This window comes from Uranotaenia lowii, chromosome 2 (genome assembly GCF_029784155.1).
Source record: "Uranotaenia lowii strain MFRU-FL chromosome 2, ASM2978415v1, whole genome shotgun sequence".
Classification (NCBI taxonomy): Eukaryota; Metazoa; Arthropoda; class Insecta; order Diptera; family Culicidae; genus Uranotaenia; species Uranotaenia lowii.
This window is the reverse complement of record NC_073692.1, coordinates 121665744-121685610: the sequence shown is the minus strand read 5'-3', so window position 1 is coordinate 121685610 and position 19867 is coordinate 121665744. Positions and strand designations below refer to the sequence as shown.

Genomic DNA, 19867 nt, shown 5'->3' with positions numbered 1-19867 from the left:
GATTGCGAATTGGAAATAGCAAGAGGAACCAAAACAAACAATGTTTTGGTTTTGCTGCAATCGGCAGCAATGTGCTCCACCGAAATCGAAGTATCAACACCTCCCCTCAATTCGCAGATTGAGAATGCTGAACAGCTTAACATGCCTCGCCCTTGGTAGCCCCTTCGTAAACGCATCAGCTGGCTGAACCTCAGTGGAAGTGTGTCGCAAAGATAGCTGATCGCTTCTATCGATCTCCCTGATGAACGCATACCTAACGTCCAGATGCTTCATCCGCTGATGAGTCCGCGCTTCCTCCAGGTACTAGATGCAAGGGATGTTGTACTCCGCTTCGGTCGATGACAAACTGATCGTCTGCTGACATTTCGTTGACCCCGAAGTAAGATTCTCGATGTCTATCCGTGTTCGCGTTTCTACGGTATACCAACGCCATAACGGTCATACGTCGATGGTATCGCAGAATACGCTGCAGGCCTCGTTAGTGGCCAGACTGGCCTGGTATTGGCATAGCGCGCTAACCGCTGCACAAATAACTGGTCTCGATGATATCCCCAGATACTGCGAATAACCGATCAACTCTTTGAACGGCTGTTTGGTGATAACCTCACCATCGTTCATCTTCGTCCAGTGAACGATCATCTCACGAAACCTGTGACCTAGGGTGAGCCAACCACCTCTCATGACGCGTACTTCTCCAGGGATTTTTCGATAGCTGTGAAGACCCATTTGTACGAGAAACAGAATGGGTTTCCTGTAACATGGGTTAAGCTAACCACTTCCCAAATCTCGCTCTCATTCAGGGCTGCTTGATAGTTGCTTAGTACGCTTCGAGCGCTCCATAAAACCGGAAGGCAACGTTTAGCTGCATGCGACCCATCTGGATCCAATGCTATGCTGAAGTATCTGGTAACTAACCGTCGCCCAAAACATCTCCTCCAAAGCCACAGAAAATTGTTCTGTAAGCTTGGATAAGCTCACGCGTACTAATCGCAGCGTAGCTCCACAACACGAGAGTAACCTTCTCGAACAGTTTCCTACAATCTCCGATCCGGGCTAATCCTCCATCTGGAGCATTCGAACCTGACCAATCCTGGTTACAGATCCCGAGAGTCCTCCTCCCGGCCGTCGGAAATGAAATCATGCTGCTAACCGCAGCGCGGTTCGTGTCGGCATCGAGAGTGACCCTCTCGGAATCGACTTCCCGCCCACGAACTCCAGTAGCACCTTCTGGCTGACCTGAAGCATCTCGTGGCCTTTGAGCTGACGATCCTCTGCGCTGGTAGTCCTCTGCGCATGGGTCCGCTCATAACTGCTGACCATAGCGCACAACAAAAGCACGAGAGTAACCCTCTCGGCTATCAGCACCACCCATTTAATCAGGGGTGTTGCTGCAGCTGACCTGTCCATCTCTGCGCATCCCGGTTGCGGATTCTGGGACTCCTCCCGGCCGTCGGTCGTGAACTCACGCTTGCTAACCGCAACGTCGCTCGTGACGGCATCGCGAGTAACCCTCTCAATCCGCGAACCTCCCCGGACTCGACCTCTGGTGGAACCTTCTGGCTGGCCTGGGACATCTTGCTGGCTGGTCTCTGCGCTGGCTATCCTCTGGCTGCTGGTTGGCTCTCTCCGGTGGCCCTCTGGCTCGTCTCAGGGCTGGTTTGTCCCTCTGCGCTGGCTGCTGCAGAACTTGCTAACCGCAAGTCTAATATACTTGAGAGTACCCCCCCTCTCACTTACTCGTTTTTCCAAAATCCAGGCGAATCTGGGCCCATAATCTGTTGAAAACGCAGGTTTCAGTGGTGGAATAGAGTTATCTTTATTCATGTTTCGTCTGTTAGGTCATTAGAACACAACTATATTAATTAGCGATAGCTAATTGTCACTTTCCACTTCTTATAATCCCTAACCGGGAAAGTACTCATTTCTCATTAAGTACTTTGGTATTCCTACCCAGAATATCTGGCAACACTGTTGTGTTACCACAAACCCAATTTGAGTATTCTCGCCTAACCGTGTGATAATGTAAACATTTGTACCGTGTTTACCATCATCACCTGTCATCAGCAATCATCGATCTATTGTTCTCGATTGCGAATTGGAAATAGCTAGAGGAACCAAAACAAACAATGTTTTGGTTCTGCTGCAATCGGCAGCAATGTGCTCCACCGAAATCGTAAGTATCAACAATTTTGTATGAGAGCCCCCCTTCCATAAAAAGTTATAATCTGGTTATAGTTATAGTGCCGTCACGAGCGACGTTGCGGTTAGCAAGCGTGAGTTCACGACCGACGGCCGGGAGGAGTCCCAGAATCCGCAACCGGGATGCGCAGAGATGGACAGGTCAGCTGCAGCAACACCCCTGATTAACATGAATCTCTTCAAAGGAATCTTATTCCATTGAGATTCATAGTCTAAATTAGTGTAAATAATATTCATCACATTTCCTCGCAATTAATTAAATAATTTTTGTGTTCTCAGCATGAGTAGATTTGGCTCGCGTATTAATTTTTCTTTTTCAATTGCTGCCAGACGTGCTGAGAACAGTAGCGTCCATTACCAGGGGGCTCAAATGAGTCTTTTGGTGTGGGGGAGTGTGGTGGGCCGCTACAAAAATATCTCTTAATCTCGAAACTATTATACAAACCATCTCTGGCCCAAAAACCCCTCGGATACCAAATTTCACTTAATTCCGACCGACCATTCATACGTGATGGTGTTACAAAGAAAACGCCTCCATTTTTATATATAAGATTTGGAATCAGCGCCCCAAATTAGTCAAAAGAAGCTCTCTATAGCTTTGAACCTTTTAAAAAATGTAAATTTTGTTGCCTTTTTTTTTAACGTTTTTAAAATGAAGAGTTTTCATGTTAAATCGATCTTAATACATAGACATTATTTGATGATTTATTGTATTGCATGACTCCCACTTTCGAAATGGTAAGAGTTTTTTTTTATTTATTTTTTTTTTTTTCATTAAATTCGAAACACAAACAAGTTTTGACACAACCAGATGAGTAACTGTGTTAAAAGACCCGTCAGTCAAGTTTTACATAACCAAATGGTTGACATATATGGTTCACATCTTTTTTACAATAGTGAGGCTCTATACAAAATCAATCAAAATACGAACGAAATGGTTTTACAAATACTGTACAAAATTGTATGAGAAGGCCTTCCATACAATTTGACCTCGGTCGTTCTAGCCTCCCCAATAAAAAGGGGTTATCTTGAATAATCATAGAAACGCATCCCGTATAGACGAAAGGCCTCCGATACTAAATTTTGGTACATTTAGATTTGCATTTGCTAATTTCTGTTTTCATTTTTATTAGTCTCTCAGAACCCAATGGTTTTGTTGCATATTTGTTCAGTCCTTAGGGGCCATTCAAATACAACGTAACGCGTATAGGGGGAGGGGAGGGAATATGACATAAGCTTTCCAAGTTACCCAGATATTTTATACAACATTTAGGAAAAGTCCGGTCCGGCCCGGATGCCCAATTTTGTTAAAAATAGCCCGGATTTTGTTTGTATTTTTTCACTTTATTTGCAAAATGAAGCAAAAAAGTCCAAAAACTACTTTTTTGAGCATGTTTTATCCAAATAATCATGAAAGGTTTTTTGGAAGCCTATTTTACGATTGCCCGAATTTTGCCAGATTTTTAGATGAAATATCCTGGATATACTCGGTCCAGATCAAGCTTGAAGAAACAACAGAAAAATCTGTAATTTCACAGTATTTTTTGGAAATTTTATTCACAGAATCTGTGTCACAGCACATAGAATTTTGTGAATATTCATAGATTTCACAGATTTTGAAAATTTTGTACGTTTTTCCAAAAATTTTGATTTTCAATGTCAATATAAGTTTTCGATTTCTAAAATTATATTGAAAAACAAAACTGATTAGACTAGTAAAGTTACTTGATTTTGCTCAAGTTGAATGTAAAAAAGACCAAATTTGGCATGAATTTACAATGAAACTTAAGGGGGGGTAGGGTCTAACACTTTCAAAAAATCTATTTTTTTTATTTTTTTATTTTCTTATTGTAAAACATTTCAAGAATATTGTGTCGAATTTTCAAGTCAATTGAAGCAAAACTGTAGAAATTATAGGCTTTTATGTCCTCCTATCTAATACTGCAAGAAAGCAAGAGCAGAAACTTCAAACGCGTTTTTCTCGAAAGCACATTTTTAAAGTCCGTGGACATCGTCATTTGAAAACTACTCATCCGATTCTTTTCAAATTTGGAACATATTTTCTACACATAAAATACCAGACCCCAACGTTTTTCTATTTTTGTTTTTTTTACTTTGGGGAGATTTTACAGATAAAAAATTGCGGATTTTTTCGTGAAAAATCGTAGTTTTTACTTCAAACAGACACAAAAATTTCATAAAAAATTTTTAAGGTTAAATAAATACGTTGGGGTCCAGAAAAACATCTATTTAAAATATTTTGCTCTGATTTTTTGACTTCGGATGATTCTGTGCTGAGATACAGTGTCCACCGCAATTCCTGTTTTCTAAAACTTCATCCTCGAAAGTGCTCCGTCACCGGCTCATTTTTCAATATTTTTCTACGAAAAAAATACTAAATGTTCTTTTAACAATGCTTTGTATAATGCAAAAAATTTGAATACATTTGTTTGAACGATAGCTCTAGAAAAAATACGTGAAAATGGTGTTTTTTTTACCCGTTAGACCCTACCCCCCCCCCCCCCCCCCCCCCCCCCCCCAAATGAAATGCGTCACAGAAAACCCATCACAGAATTTTTAGTTAAAATCACTGAAAGTCAGAACAGCTTGTTACGTTTGGTGGATTGATAGAAGATTTTACATAGATAAACTGCCGTTCTAAGCAAGAATGTCCCATGTGACTTTTGGGTCATTTTCACTTTTTGACTGGAAACGGTCTCTTTTAGTGTTAACTTTCGAATAAAAACACAAACAAGTATACTTTGTTCTGAACTTATTCGAAATTTTCATCAAGGGGGTTGTCTCTATGTTGATAGTTCTGCGCAAGAATGTCACACTAGAGAAAATTCTATGAAAAATGCAAATTTTATCAAAAAATTGTCTTAAGATGAGTTCAAACTGTTGAATTTAATGTTATTCACTGAAAAGAACACTAAAATAGAGGGCAGAGGAGGAGCGAGAAGCCTTGAGTGTTTTATTCAGAGAAATTTTCACTAAAAAATTTTCGGTAGGCACTACTTACAGGATCCATACACAACTATACATTTTTATGAAAAAAGAGGAACGTATTTCTCAAATTACGGTTTAGCATGAGTTTTTGGGAAAAAAATAAACTACGCAAGCTTTTAAAATGATAGAAAAATTGTAGCCGTGTGACATTTTTTCGTAGAACTAGCATCGGCATGCGTTCTGATTCTACGCAAAAGTGTCACACGGAGCATTTTTGGCTCTTATTTGCTGTTTTTTTTGTAGGAAATGTAATTTTTTGGTAGAAAACATTGTAAAAAGATTAACTTGAACTGTTCACTACGAAAAAGCTGTCGATGAATTTTTAGTTTGAGGGAAAAATGGGAAATACAGCTGATATTTTAATCGCGTTTTTCTCGTTTGCATGTTTTTACACATGGGACAATCTTGCTTAGAAAGGCAGTAAAGGTGTCGTAAATGATCGAAAATTTCGTTACGTGAAATTTTAACACCCTGTTCTTCATAAAATCAAGGTTGCCTCATATCACTTCCATCTGTACCGTTGAGCCGTCAACACGTACGCCGGAGCATCGTATCGTTGCTGTGTACCGCAGGAACATTTTACATTATTTATTTTTTCCTTACCTGTATTTCAATCAGCACTTTTCAGTGCTAAAATTATTTTCATTTTCTTTTATTCATATTTTCTCTTTTCTTTCCAGCATGGGGAAGTCATCGGCTGGCTCAAGGGCCGGTAGGAAACGAATTGCCGAGCCTAATTCAGGTCCATCGCCCAAAAAAGTTGAAATTTCCAACTCATTCGATGTCCTTCATAACATCGGTGATGAGGAAATATTCATATTTAATTCTGATAAGAGTACTAAGAAACCTTCTTCTTCTTATACTCTTAAAAACGAAAAGATTCCACCAATAACGGTCACGATTCCTGACTTCAATGCCTTTCGAAAAGAAATCGTCACTTCCGTCAAGGATGTGAAGATTTCTTTTCAGATCGGTCGAAGGGGAACTGCTCGTATATTGGCGGAATCTTTTAATGATTTTCAAAAGGTTTTAAATTATTTGAATAATAAAAAACACCAATTTTTTACGTACGACACTAGAAGTGATCGTCCATTTAAAGTTGTACTTCGTGGTCTCACTGGCGATCAAACACCGGATGAGATCACAACTGAATTAAATTCTTTGTTAGGTTTTTCTCCAATTCAAGTAATTCAAATGAGGAAAAGAACCAACACGAATAATACCAGTAGTGTTGGTTTTGCTCCTGAACTTTATTTGATCCATTTTAAAAAGGATCAGGTTAATAATTTGCAAATTCTTGAAAAGGCTCGTCTTATGTTTCATTGTCGAGTCAAATTCGAACCTTTTCGTAAATCTTCTACCAATTTTTTACAAAACATTACGCAATGTCGTCGTTGTCAAGCTTTTTGTCATGGCACTAAAAATTGTAGAATGAATGCCAGATGCATGTTTTGCGGCTCATTCGATCATGAAGAATCTAAATGCCTTTTTGGTGGTGATAAGCCAAAAACAGAATTTTTTAAGTGTGCGAATTGCGCAGGTAATCATTCCTCGAATTCTCTAGACTGTCCCGTTAGGGCAAAAATTGTTGCTTCTAGGAAAAATCCCAAAGTTTCCAGAAAAGTTTCTTCTCCTCCTTCCTCTTTTTCGTCTTCACACGTCGGGCCGGCAAACAACCTGCCTGTTCGCATTCAGCCTCGGTCTACATTGGAATCACGGCTGGGTAATACCCGAAGTGATTTTAATGTTACCTGGGCTGATTCTGCGCCACAGACTCGTTGTTTATCGTTCTCAGAGGTGGTTGAAAATGGGTTTCCCTCTTCAGGTTTAACTAATAAAAATGGGAAAAAACCAAGTCTCAACGTTCATGCGAAGGCTTGGGAAAATCCCCGAAATTCAAATACTTGTTCTTCTCCTTCATTTTCTGATCCTAACAATTTTGTTGATTTGGGTGAGATTACTGAGGAAAAATTAAAATTTTTGCATCAAAATTTAATGGAAATGATGCAACTTATGTTGAAAGCAAATTCAATGTTTGAAGCTTTCCAAACTTCTTTTAATTATGCTAACAAAATTATTATGACTTTGCGATTCCCTCATGGATCCAAATAGATGTTTAAATATTATGAATTGGAACGCTAGATCTTTGCTGGCTAACCAAGATGAATTCTTTTTATTTTTGAAATCTCAAAACATACATATTGCTGCCATCACTGAAACTTTTTTAAAGCCAGACAATAACTTGAAAAGCAATGCTTTCTTTAAAATTTTACGAAATGATCGACTTGATCGACAAGGTGAGGGTGTAGCTATTGTCATCAATAGTCGTCTCAAATTTAGACTTCTTCCTTCTTTCAATACAAAAGTCTTAGAAACAATTGGAATTGAATTAGAAACTTCTATGGGGAAAATTATAATTGTTGCCGCATACTTGCCTTTTCAATGCAGCGGTGAACAGAAAAATTTTTTGAAGGGAGATTTACAAAAACTCACCAGAAATAAATCTAAATTTTTTATTATTGGTGACTTTAATGCAAAACACCGATCTTGGAATAATATTTCATCAAATTCTAATGGGAATATTTTGTTTAATGATTGCTCTGCAGGTTATTATACTGTTGAATATCCTAATGGGCATACTTGTTTTTCTTCGATTAGAAATCCTTCCACTATTGATTTGGTTCTAACGGATTTAGGCGAGCATTGTAGTCAATTAGTTACTCATGCGGACCTCGATTCAGACCACCTTCCAGTAACTTTTTCTTTATCCCAAAGTCCCATTGAAAACCCTTTAAAATCAACTTTTAACTTTCAAAAGGCTAACTGGGAGCGATATATGAATTTTATTGAACGTAATTTAGATGTAAACGTTCCACTGAATTCAATAGAAGATATTGATTTGGCTGTAGAAAATTTGACACCTTCAATAGTCAATGCTAAAGCCGCTTCAATACCTAAAGTTAAACATAAATTGAATCAACCTTTAATTGATGATGATCTTCAGTTTTTGATACGACTGAAAAACATTCGTCGACGCCAATATCAACGTACTAGGGATCCTTATTTGAAATTTATTTATTGCGACCTTCAAAAAGAGATCAAACGTCGTTTAAATTTCATTCGTAATGAAAATTTTGCCAAAGCAGTAGAGGACATAAAACCCTACTCAAAGCCTTTTTGGAAATTAACTAAAATTCTGAAAAAGCCCCAGAAGCCAATTCCTACTTTGAAAGACGGAGAAAAACTTCTTTTAACGAATGCAGAAAAAGCTCAAAAATTAGCCCAACAATTTGAGTCTGCTCATGATTTTAATTTAAACGTTGTAAGTCCAATTGATGCTCAAATTTCCCTTGAATTTGATGATATTCTTTCTAAACAAAATGTATTTGAAAGTTCTTATGAAACAAATATTGATGAACTTAAATTGATTTGCAAAAAATTTAAAAATATGAAAGCCCCAGGGGAAGATGGGATTTTCTATATTCTTATTAAAAAGTTGCCTGAAAGCACTTTAAATTTTTTAGTTAAAATCTTCAATAAATGTTTTCACTTGGCTTATTTTCCAAATAAATGGAAAAATGCCAAAGTAACTCCAATTTTAAAACCTGGGAAAAGTGCTTCAGAGCCTTCAAGTTATCGACCAATTAGTTTGCTCCCTTCTTTAAGTAAACTATTTGAGAGAGTTATTTTGAATAGAATGATGATTCACATTAATCAGAATTCTATTTTCCCTGATGAACAATTTGGTTTTCGTCATGGACATTCTACTACACATCAACTTTTGAGTGTAACTAATATGATTAACGCTAGCAAATCTGAAGGTTATTCAACTGGTGTTGCTCTTCTTGATATTGAAAAAGCTTTTGACAGTGTTTGGCACAAAGGTTTAGTAGCTAAATTAGCTCGATTTGATTTTCCTGTATATCTCACCAAAATTATTCAAAATTATTTGACTAGCCGAACCTTACAAGTAAGCTATCAAAATTCATGCTCTGAAAGGACACCCATTAGAGCTGGTGTCCCTCAGGGTAGTATACTTGGGCCTATTTTATACAATATTTTTACTTCTGATCTTCCTGATGTACCAGAAGGAAAAGGTAGAAGATTATTTGCTGACGATACTTTGCTTTCAGCCAAAGGTCGAAATTTACGGGTGGTACGCAGTAGATTGCAACAAAATTTAAATTCCTTTTTGAATTACTTGAAAATGTGGAAAATTTCTCCTAACGCTTCCAAAACTCAACTTATTTTATTTCCCCATAAGCCAAGAGCTCAATTTTTAAAACCTAATGAAAATCATTCCATAACTTTTAATGGGGTTTCATTAGAATGGTCTGATCACGTGAAGTACCTAGGACTTACACTTGATCGGAATCTTACTTTTAAAAATCACATTGAAGATATTCAATCTAAGTGTAATAAATATACTAAATCTCTTTATTCTCTCATCAACAGGAAATCCAGGTTGTGTCTGCGAAATAAGATGTTAATCTACAAACAGGTATTCCGACCAGCGATAATGTACGCAGTTCCGATTTGGTCTAGCTGCTGCGCGACGAGGAAGAAAGCCATCCAGAGGATTCAGAACAAGGTTCTGAAAATGATTTTGCGGCTTCCACCTTGGCACAGCACCGAAGATCTTCATCGGATTGCAGGCATAGAATCGATCGGAGAGATGGCCAACAACATCATCTCCAACTTCAGAGGCAAATCGATGCAGTCTTTCATCGCAGAGATTCGTTCTCTTTACAATTAAGTTAGTTTTTAGGATTTAGGATTAAGTTTATACATTTTTTTTTTGCTCAACAGGATATTCCCCTATAAATCAAATTATTTATTGCTTAAGCAAATTTAAATCAAATAAACAATGTTTAAAATTAACTGTATCAAAGAGTTGAACTGATCATAATTGATCTGAACACTTTAATTTAACTTTAATAATGTAACTTAAATGTAATGATTAAAAGACTAATAAAGACATATTTAAAAAAAAAAAAAAAAAAGGTTGCCTCATAATAATCATTGAAATAGTTCAAATTTTCTGTTCGTACCTTCTTTATTGAACAAAAACTTCACTTTCCGTTAAATAAATGGAAAACGGACAAAACAAAAACTTTTAAACGAATACTTAGTGTACGTTTCCGGGCCGGAAATTTCCGAGAAATTGTTTTGGAAAACCATACAAAAATCGGGCATTTCATTACAAATTTTTCAATCCGAAAACCGGGCAATATCCAGGCGATTCTTGGCTAAATCCAAGCATTATTCGCAAAAATATCAACAAGAAAACAACATATAAAAATCACTTTAACTTCCAGTTCAGTTTTGTTTATATTGATATAAAAAACTCTTAAAATGTCGTTTTGGGGCCCAAAAATCAAAACTTACTTTCACTCAATTTAAGTTCTTAGCTTCGTATCTCAAATAATGTGAATAATAATAATGTGGGCAATAGAGTGCCCCAAATGACCCGACATTTGAAAAAGTTATGCGCTGCAGGCTTGAATTGATCCTCATGCCAAATTTGGGACAGATCGGATCACGGGAAGGGGTCGCTCAACGAGCCTAAAGTTTGTATGGGATTTTGAGACATTTTGTTCGGGAGGACCACGAAAATCCAGTTTTTCTTAAATAACTTGGGTCCCCTTCGGCCGATTTCTTTTGAAAATGAGTTTTCTTTTAAGAACTTATTATTAACTTATACTTTAGTCTAAATTATGAAAAATATTTCATCCGAAAACTGCATTTCAATTCGTTAAGATATAAAAGTTATTAAGCTTCGAAAAATAGTTATCTTTTTAAGGGTGATATTCATCACTTTTAATTTTGACGCAGCATTAACAGTAATGAATATCACTCTGAAAAAAGTAACCTCATTTTTGAAGTCTAATAACTTTTTTTTTATCATAAGCTAAATCGAAATGCAGCCTTCGGATGAAATATTTGTCATAATTTAGACTTTAATTTAGGCTAAAATTAATCCTAAATTTGGACCAGCTCGGATCACGGGAAGGGGTCGCTCAACGAGCCTGAAGTTTGTATGGGATTTTGGGACATTTTGTTCGGGTGAAACATGAAAAACCAGTTATTCATCAATAACTTTGGGTTCCTTCGGCCGATTTCATTTGAAAACGGGGTTTCTTGAAGCCCAAATTATGACAAATATATCATCCGAAAACTGCAATTTGATTCGAATTAAGATAAAAAAGTTATTTGGCTTCAAAAGTGGGCTAACTTTTTTAAGGGTGGTATTCATCATTGTTAATGAGTCGGGGCGTTCGAACATTTCGACGCAGCGATAACCGTGATGAATACCACTCTTAAAAAAGTTAACCCTTTTCTGAAGCCTAATAACTTTTTTTATCTATATTTGAATCAAATTTCAATCTCCGGATGAAAATTTGTAATAACTTGGGCTTTAAGAAAACCCGTTTTCAAAAGAAATCGGAAGTAGGAAACAAAAGTTATTGATGAAAAACTGGTTTTTCATGTTTCTTCCGAACAAAATGTCCCACAATCCCATACAAACTTTAGGCTCGTTGAGCGACCCCTTCCCGTAATCCTATCTGGCCCAAATTTGACATGAGATCTTACACTAGGCCTAGGATCAAGCCTGCAGCGCATAACATTTTACAGGTTTTGAATTTGCTTGCTTGCTGTGCAAAATATTTTCACGTACAGCAGGAGTGTTGTGACGCCAACCGAAGCAGCATACAACAGCTGTTCAGCACCCATAAGGCACTATGGCTTTGTGTTGATTGCAGAAAGCTGTTTGCAAATCGAACTTTGCATGCATTCTTGGATGATACTATTCGGCGCCCCCCTAATGAGGTTATCGAGCTTCGCAAGAAAGTCGAAGAATTATCCGATCTCGTGAATGCATTGCAAAAGCAAATAGGAGAAAATCATGAAGCTATTATGGCCAAATTTGATCGCCCCCCAAACGTAACCTGGCCTCAGCTATCTGGTGAGACTCCTTCAAACCCTGATAAACGGAGCCGCGCAATTCGTTCTCGCAAAAGACGTTGCGGTCCTAATGGCGAGCCTGTTGAAGTAGACCTTGTTCCGCGATCATCTACTTCCAACGGGACCAGTGACATCGATCTGAGCGATTTGCTTCTGACATGCCCCATTGCTGCTGCGTTACCACCACCTCGATTTTTGATTTATCTTAGTGGATTCAATCCAAAAATCACCGACGATGATGTTGTGAAAATAACGAAACGGTGTTTAAACACAACGAACGATATCGAAACTTTCCGACTTGTCCCAAGAAATGTCGACGACTCTAGATATTCGTTTGTTTCTTACAAAATCGGTGTGGATATTGAGTTGAAGGATAAGGCTCTTCTGCTTTCATCGTGGCCGCAAAGTGTGAAGGTCCGTGAGTTTGTGAGCCTACCAAAAAACGATTTTCGCAACTCTGGAAGGAACGTGCCCAACAAACCTTGGAATCCTCTGAGCATCGAAACCCCCGATCAAAGGAACGGATTGACGGATATCGACAATTGAATATGAATCATCGTTTTTCTGCAACTTCTGATCCCGAGCGCATCTTTTACGGCATTTTGAAAGGTCCCCGATCTGTTACCACAGGCGAGCCGGTATCCAGAGAATGTCGTAGCCATCGTAGTCGCTTGGGCCCTGTGTGTAACACTAGTGAAGAGGCCTTCCAACCTGCCACTGCAGGTATGTTTTTATGCTCTAATGATCAGGCATCTTCGCCCTTTGATTGTTGTCCACTTTCCAGCTCAACTCTGCGGTTGTACTACCAGAATGTTAGAGGTTTACGCACCAAAATTGAGGAACTGTTTTTGGCAGTTTCGGATTCCGAATATGATGTCATCGTGCTCACTGAAACGTGGTTGAACGACGAGATTACTTCGGTCCAGCTGTTTGGTCATCAATACAACGTTTATCGTCGCGATCGTGATCCTGTCAGCACTGGTCTAAGAAGAGGTGGTGGTGTTCTTGTTGCTGTGTCCAACCGTCTTACGTCTTCCCCTCTCACTGATCTCACTGGGATTGACCAAAGCATTGAACATCTGTGGGTGACTATCGAGACGGGCGAGCAGAAAATGTACATAGGCGTTGTTTATATCAGTCCAAATGATGCTGTCAATCCGTCGATTTTTGATGCTCATCTCAACTCAGCGGCCGCTGTAGCTGATTGTTTACGTCCCAACGATCGACACATCTTGCTTGGTGATTATAATCAGCCGCTTCTGAACTGGTTAAATACCTCTGCAAATTTTGCATACCCTGACCCGGCAACATCGGCATTCAGCACCTGTTCTTCGGCTCTCCTAGATGCGATGGAACTTCTGGGCAATCGACAGATGAATCTAGTCACCAACTCTCGTGGTCGCACACTCGACTTAGTTTTCGTGAACGAGCTGGATGGAGATAGTTGCATTGTTTCAACCCCAATGGAACCGCTAATTGAAGTGGATCATCATCACCCACCCCTACTCGTCACCTTGACCTACCCTGGTTTCACTCCGTTTGAAAGCACAACTGATACATGCTCACTAAATTTTCACAAAGCTGATTTCACGCAAATATCCGAAATATTGCTGCACACAAACTGGTCGTATATTGAAAATGCTACTGATGTTGATCTTGCTGTGGACTTCTTTACCACTACATTGCACGAGTCGTTTGGAGAACACGTACCGATGAAGCGACCTGTTCGTAAACCACCCTGGTCTGATTCCCATTTGCGTATGCTGAAACGCATAAGAGCAGCCGCAATAAGACGCTTGTCACGTGCTTTTATGGTTGATAAACGCCGATTCAATATTGCAAGCAGCAACTACAAGCGCTACAATCGTTTCCGGTATGCTCAGCACGTCGAGCGCATGCAAAATACGTTAAAGCACAACCCGAAACGTTTTTGGTCCTTCGTCAATGAGAAGCGAAAAGAAACTGGGTTTCCATCGGAGATGTATCTGGGCGAGCATAAATCGTCCAACTTAGAGCAGACTTGTAACCTTTTTGCTGAACATTTTGCCAGCGTATTCAGTACATCGCACGCCTCGTCACCTGCCATCGTTGAAGCCCTTCAGAACGTTCCCAGCAGTATGTTCAATTCAATGACCATTGACTTCTCGGAAGACGAAATTAAAGCTGCTATATCAAAGCTTAAATCGTCAACTTCTGTTGGTCCTGATGGAATTCCGTCCAACGTTCTGAAAAAATGCCTTGATGCCCTGTGGAAGCCTCTCTTGACAATCTTCAACCTGTCTATTCACTCTGATAAATTTCCAAGTGCATGGAAAAAGTCATATATGTTTCCAGTTTACAAGAAAGGCAACAAGCATGACATACTGAATTACAGAGGAATCACTTCCCTTTGTTCCTGTTCAAAGGTATTGGAAATTTTGATGTCACAGAGACTTTTCACCGCTGTCAAGTCGTACATTTCTTTCGATCAACACGGCTTTTACCCTGGACGTTCGACAAATACAAATTTACTGGAGTTTGCTTCATTTTGCATCCGTACCATGGAAAAAGGAGGTCAAGTCGACACAATATATACTGACCTCAAGGCTGCCTTTGATCGCATTGACCACCGTTTACTCCTAGCGAAATTAAAAAAGCTTGGGCTTGGAGACGGACTCGTGATTTGGTTCGAATCATTTCTCACGAATCGTTTTCTTACTGTGCGACTGGGAAATGCTAAGTCTTTTGTGTTCCAGTATAGCTCCGGAGCACCTCAAGGTAGCAATATCGGACCTCTCTTATTCTGTATCTATTACAATGACGTTACATACGCCCTCCCGTCGGGCTGCAGAATGCTGTATGCTGATGACCTCAAAATTTATCGGAAGATTGAAAATTATACCGACTGTTTGGAGTTGCAACAAATTTTGAACAAATTTATGGAGTGGTGTGATCTGAATTGCTTAACGGTCAGTTTGGTGAAATGCAATATCATCAGCTTTACGCGGAAAAAGAGTCCGTTGGTTTGGAATTACACTTTGAAGAATTCCACGCTTGAACGAGTTTCCGTTATAAAAGATTTAGGTGTACTGTTGGACTCAAAAATGACGTTTGAATATCATCTGAATCATGTCATTGCCAAGGCGAACCGCAATTTAGGTTTTATTCTGCGAACGACCAGAGAATTTACGAACCTACGCTGCCTACGGACTTTGTACTGTGCATCAGTTCGCTCGCACCTTGAATCGGCGGCTATCATCTGGTGCCCTAGTCATGACAATTGGGTTAATAGAATCGAATCCGTACAAGCGAAATTCACCCGCTCAGTGCTTCGAATTTGCCCCTGGCCAGTACCTGATGAATCTCCATCATATACGCAACGATGCTCCTGGCTGAAACTGGATACTCTTGCTGATCGACGAGAATACCTCAAAGCGGTGTTCGTTGGGAAATTGCTGCTCGGATGCATTGATGCTCCAAACATTCTTGCGAGGATAGACTTCAACGTGACTCCCAGACAACTGAGAAGCCGAGAATTTCTTTGGCTTAGATTCCATCGAACGCTCTACGGCCAGAAAGAGCCTATTCGTGCAATGTGTGCAGTGTTTAATGATAGATGCAGTGAATTTGACTTTCATTTGACCGTAGATACTTTGTTGAACCGCTTACGAACTTCAATGTTAAGATGATTTTAATTTTTATTCTGTATCTCATGTTAGATCTTAGTATTATTTTATTTTATAATCTCTGTATTTCAATTTTCTTTCCTGACAAACTATTGTAATGCTAATGTATTGTTCTTGCCATTGATGGGTTCTTATGCCTAGTGCTTTTCCCATCTCATCCATTTAGACTTTTAGTTCGATGGATTAATAAATAAATAAATAAATAAATAAATAAATAAATTTCCCATACAAATTTGGGGTAGTCTAGTGTACGTGTATTTGGTGACAATCTTTAAAGTGGTTTTTGGGATAGCGTTCAATACTGAAGTTCATTGACAAACATTTTTGGGCATGATCGAAAATCCTATTAGGAGACCCAAAAACAGCTGGAAATCAACTCTTCAGCCAAAGTTCACATGGTAAAGTCTTAAAGGAATCAATAGTAAGCTAAACTTTGAATAAAAGTGGAAGTGATTGATTTCATGAAGTTAAGGAATGGTAGAGTTTTTTTCAAGCTCAATACGAAAATATCAATAGAGGAAGTGATGAAAACAATGATTTTTTCTAACTGGTTCGCAGAGATGCCATTCTCTACCGAGAAAAACGGAGAACGGAGAAAAAAACACCCTCGTGCGATAGTTGCAAATCACCCGGGTGAGATTTTTCGATCCTCTCCACACATTATTCGCACCCCGGTTTCGAAAGCCACACACACCTTAGTTCATTAGCTCCGGCGTGCGAGGATTTGTCACTGTAGAGCACCCCGGTGAAAACACAGAACCGACTAGTTGAAGCCACCAAAAAGCAAAGACAAAAACAAACACGACGGTGTGCATAATAATAGCATCAACAACGATGAATGTTTCGGGCGAGTGGTTCAGCTTCGTATGTGTTGGTAAACGCAACAAGCCAAGCCAGCTGCCGACGCTGTCGCTCTCCGTGGTGAAAACATTTTTTCACTGTAGTGTGCGTTAGCTCTGTCGTGTTGATTTACAGATTCTCTACAGAGGTTCGGCTAAAAATCTCTGCGGTGCGTTTCAGAGAATCTCTACCGAGAATCGAAAACCGAGCACGTGGGTGATTCTCGTAAGAGAAATTGCAAGCCTGCTGGTTCGTCTAACTAACTAATAAACATACATGACACCATTTTTACAAGGTAGAAAAGCTGCCCACTGATAAAATAACAAAATACGGTGGTCAAATCGTGCACAAAATATTTGGACTGCTAGTGGGGAGTTATTTAGGAAAATTTCCTAATGACAACAAAACGAACTCTTTTGCGGTCACTTGGCAGGTTTCCAAACAGAAACTTTTCGTTGACGAGTCTCGCCTGTATTTCCCGGAGATGAACAAGGAGAAAAAATTGAAAAATTTAATGTCTAGTACTTGAGGACGCTAAAGATCTGTGAAAACTGCCAATCACTCAGTGTTTCATAACGATTGACACGATGAATAGCAAAAAATACTAAGAAGACTGAATAGGTCGTACAAAGTTTATACTGTGCTTAAATTGAATCTGGAATCGTGCCATTACTCAAAAACTGTGGTTGAGTGATAAAAAGTCAAATATGTAGTAGGTATTTGTGCCGAAGGAGGACAATCGACGAGATTTGTTATAACTTCGACCAAATTCAAAAGGTGGAGTTATTTAGAAGGAACAGAAAACGTAATCAAAAATAGCTGTGATTTGAATAAAGGATGGTTAATAGTAGATATGCATTATAGATGGCGCACGTATTGCCCAAATATTAAAGACGAAAATCTCACACAAAATTTGTACATGTAAACATTTCATCACCAGGTAGCTTCGCTGAAAATTTTATCAATTTGCATCCATGCATTCAAAAGCTATCCACAAAACAAAATAATGCATTATTTTCGAATACACTCCTTAATATAACAGTATCCCGGTAATTACCGAATCATTGAAATTTGAGTTAAGGTGCTGCTTCTCAAAATTTAGAAATTGTTGTAGGGAATGTCCTTTAGACTGGCTGTTTTAATATTACTTTCTAATTTTATTTAAATAGATGGTCATTTCAACCACAGAGAAAACTTATCCATCAATCAAATCTAGACTTTTCCCAACACGTTTTTCCAGCATTCGCGTTTATCTGGAACATATTGTTGTTATCTTCATCATTCCTAGGTTCCGTTCAGCTTTCTGCAACAACGAGAGCCTACAAACAAATGGTGTAGCTAACCGAGCAAAACAAATTTCAAAAACTCATTTACCGAAACCAGTGATTCGTCGGTGTCATCATTTCCGTGGTTCGTTCCTCCCACACTTTCGGGTCCGGCAGCCCAGTTATTTTGGAAATGACCGGGTCACAGAGAGCGAGAGATAGGAAAACACCGGAAGGAAGGCCGCACTTTGCGTTTTGCTGCGTCCATTCGTTATGGGAAATGAGTTGTTGGATTGTTTTTTTTTTTTGCTTGATGCATTTCATGCGAAGGCTTTCCACCTAGTGGGGACAGTTTTATTAATTTTTGCTTTCATTTCTTTTTCATTACAGCTGCCGGTAAAAATGTTATCGTGTTTGGAGTGAACGAGCCCGCGCTGCTACTGGCCGTTGACCGATTGCGCTGTTACAGGTGGCGCGTCAATTGTGGAATATAGTACGTTTTGGTTTTTTTTTTAAAGTGTTTTAGTTTCAGTAGTGTTTTGTGTTGTTTGCCTGGTTTGTTTGAAGCCGGCGGCAGTCGATGTTTAGTGATAGGACGTAACCACCGAATTCTTCCCGGCTCGCTGCTGCCAGTGTTAAAGTTTGTGGTGTGGGAGTTTTCCAGGGTCCGAGGAAAGCTTTGGCTTTGGCTTTGGGCGCTTGCCGATGCAGCTCAGTCATCCGTGAGTAGTGCATGCGGGTATGTCTGCTATGCAGGTGCGAATCGCGTAGCCCTGGTGGAAAATTCTAGTGTGTGTATCCGGTAAGGAAATAGATGATGTGTTAATGAAATTTAATTCCTGCTCGCCCGTCGACGGTAAAGGCCGGAAATATTTGGGCTCGGAAGAATAAGTGATACCAGGGTGGCGGGCTAAAGCGAAACAGCCCAAGAAGGGGAAAGGCCAGAGAATAAGCCACACATTCCGACGTTTAGCACCGGCACGGGAAGATAGTAATAACTTCATCTCCGGCCGTTGGAAGAAGAAATACCCCGGAAAGTGTTGCGGGGCACGTTGAGGGCAGGGTGAAATGAGCAACATCAACTACTCGAGAATGTTTCGAGGTAAAATCCGCACCAACACCTGCCGGATCGTGCTGCTGACGTCGCTAGTATGGCTGCTGATCGACGTGGTGCTGATTATGAACTATGCCGATTGTCTCGGTGGTTCCAGTTGGCTCTGCAAGCGAAGCGGAGAGTACGATGTTGAGGTAAGTTTCTAATTTTGTTTCTGTTGAGTTATAAACCAACTTTTTTTTTTCAAAAGATCCAAGTTTAAAATATGTATGTATGTTTTAAATCAGTTATAGAACAAATAACACAAATTTAAGGCTTAGGAGTGCTTTGGAAGGAAAGCGATTGCTATTGGAGGAATTTTTGATCGTGCATGAATAGCTTCCAGAGATCTTCAACCATATTTTATACATATTATTGAAATTCTTTGTCGAAACATAAAGTTTATTCTAAAACTTTCTGAACAAAAATCAAAGTCAATTTGTCACACAGGGACAAATGGACACATTACTGTCACACTGAGACGATTGGACCTATATTTGTCATACTCATGAAATGAACGTATTATAACTTTGAAACGTCTAAAAATATTTTCACCAAACTTGGCATACAGCATGCAAAAAAAGTTTATCCACCCCCAGCGAAAAACTAGATTTATTTCAAAAAATTTACCAAAAAAAATTACGGAAAATTGAAACACAGTTAATTGTTGTTCAGTTTATTGTTTATGTTAAAACAAAATCAATTCATTCAAGTTCCAAGTAAAAACATATTCTGTTGCATTTGAGATATGATGTTAAAAAAAGATATAAAATAACGCAAAAACAGTTTATCCACCCCTCTGGCTCACTTAGCTTTAATACTTCGTGTAA

General features: G+C 39.1%; 2 protein-coding genes across 6 annotated transcripts in view; both read left to right on the top strand.

Moving 5' to 3' along the window:
• The window catches only part of LOC129745322 (polypeptide N-acetylgalactosaminyltransferase 5), a 361703-nt gene that overhangs the window by 146556 nt on the left and 195280 nt on the right, over window positions 1–19867 (top strand). For all 5 annotated transcript variants that reach the window (XM_055738319.1, XM_055738318.1, XM_055738323.1 and 2 more), the window contains exon 2: window positions 18335–19192. In XM_055738319.1, coding sequence (XP_055594294.1) covers window positions 19013–19192 — 180 coding nt within the window. In that variant the 5' untranslated portion in view covers window positions 18335–19012. The remainder of the gene's footprint in view (window positions 1–18334; window positions 19193–19867) is intronic.
• Window positions 12723–18438, top strand: LOC129741815 (uncharacterized). Its single transcript, XM_055733605.1, has 2 exons — window positions 12723–14289; window positions 18335–18438. Exons 1-2 carry the CDS (start codon window positions 12723–12725, stop codon window positions 18436–18438), a joined length of 1671 nt encoding a protein of 556 aa, XP_055589580.1.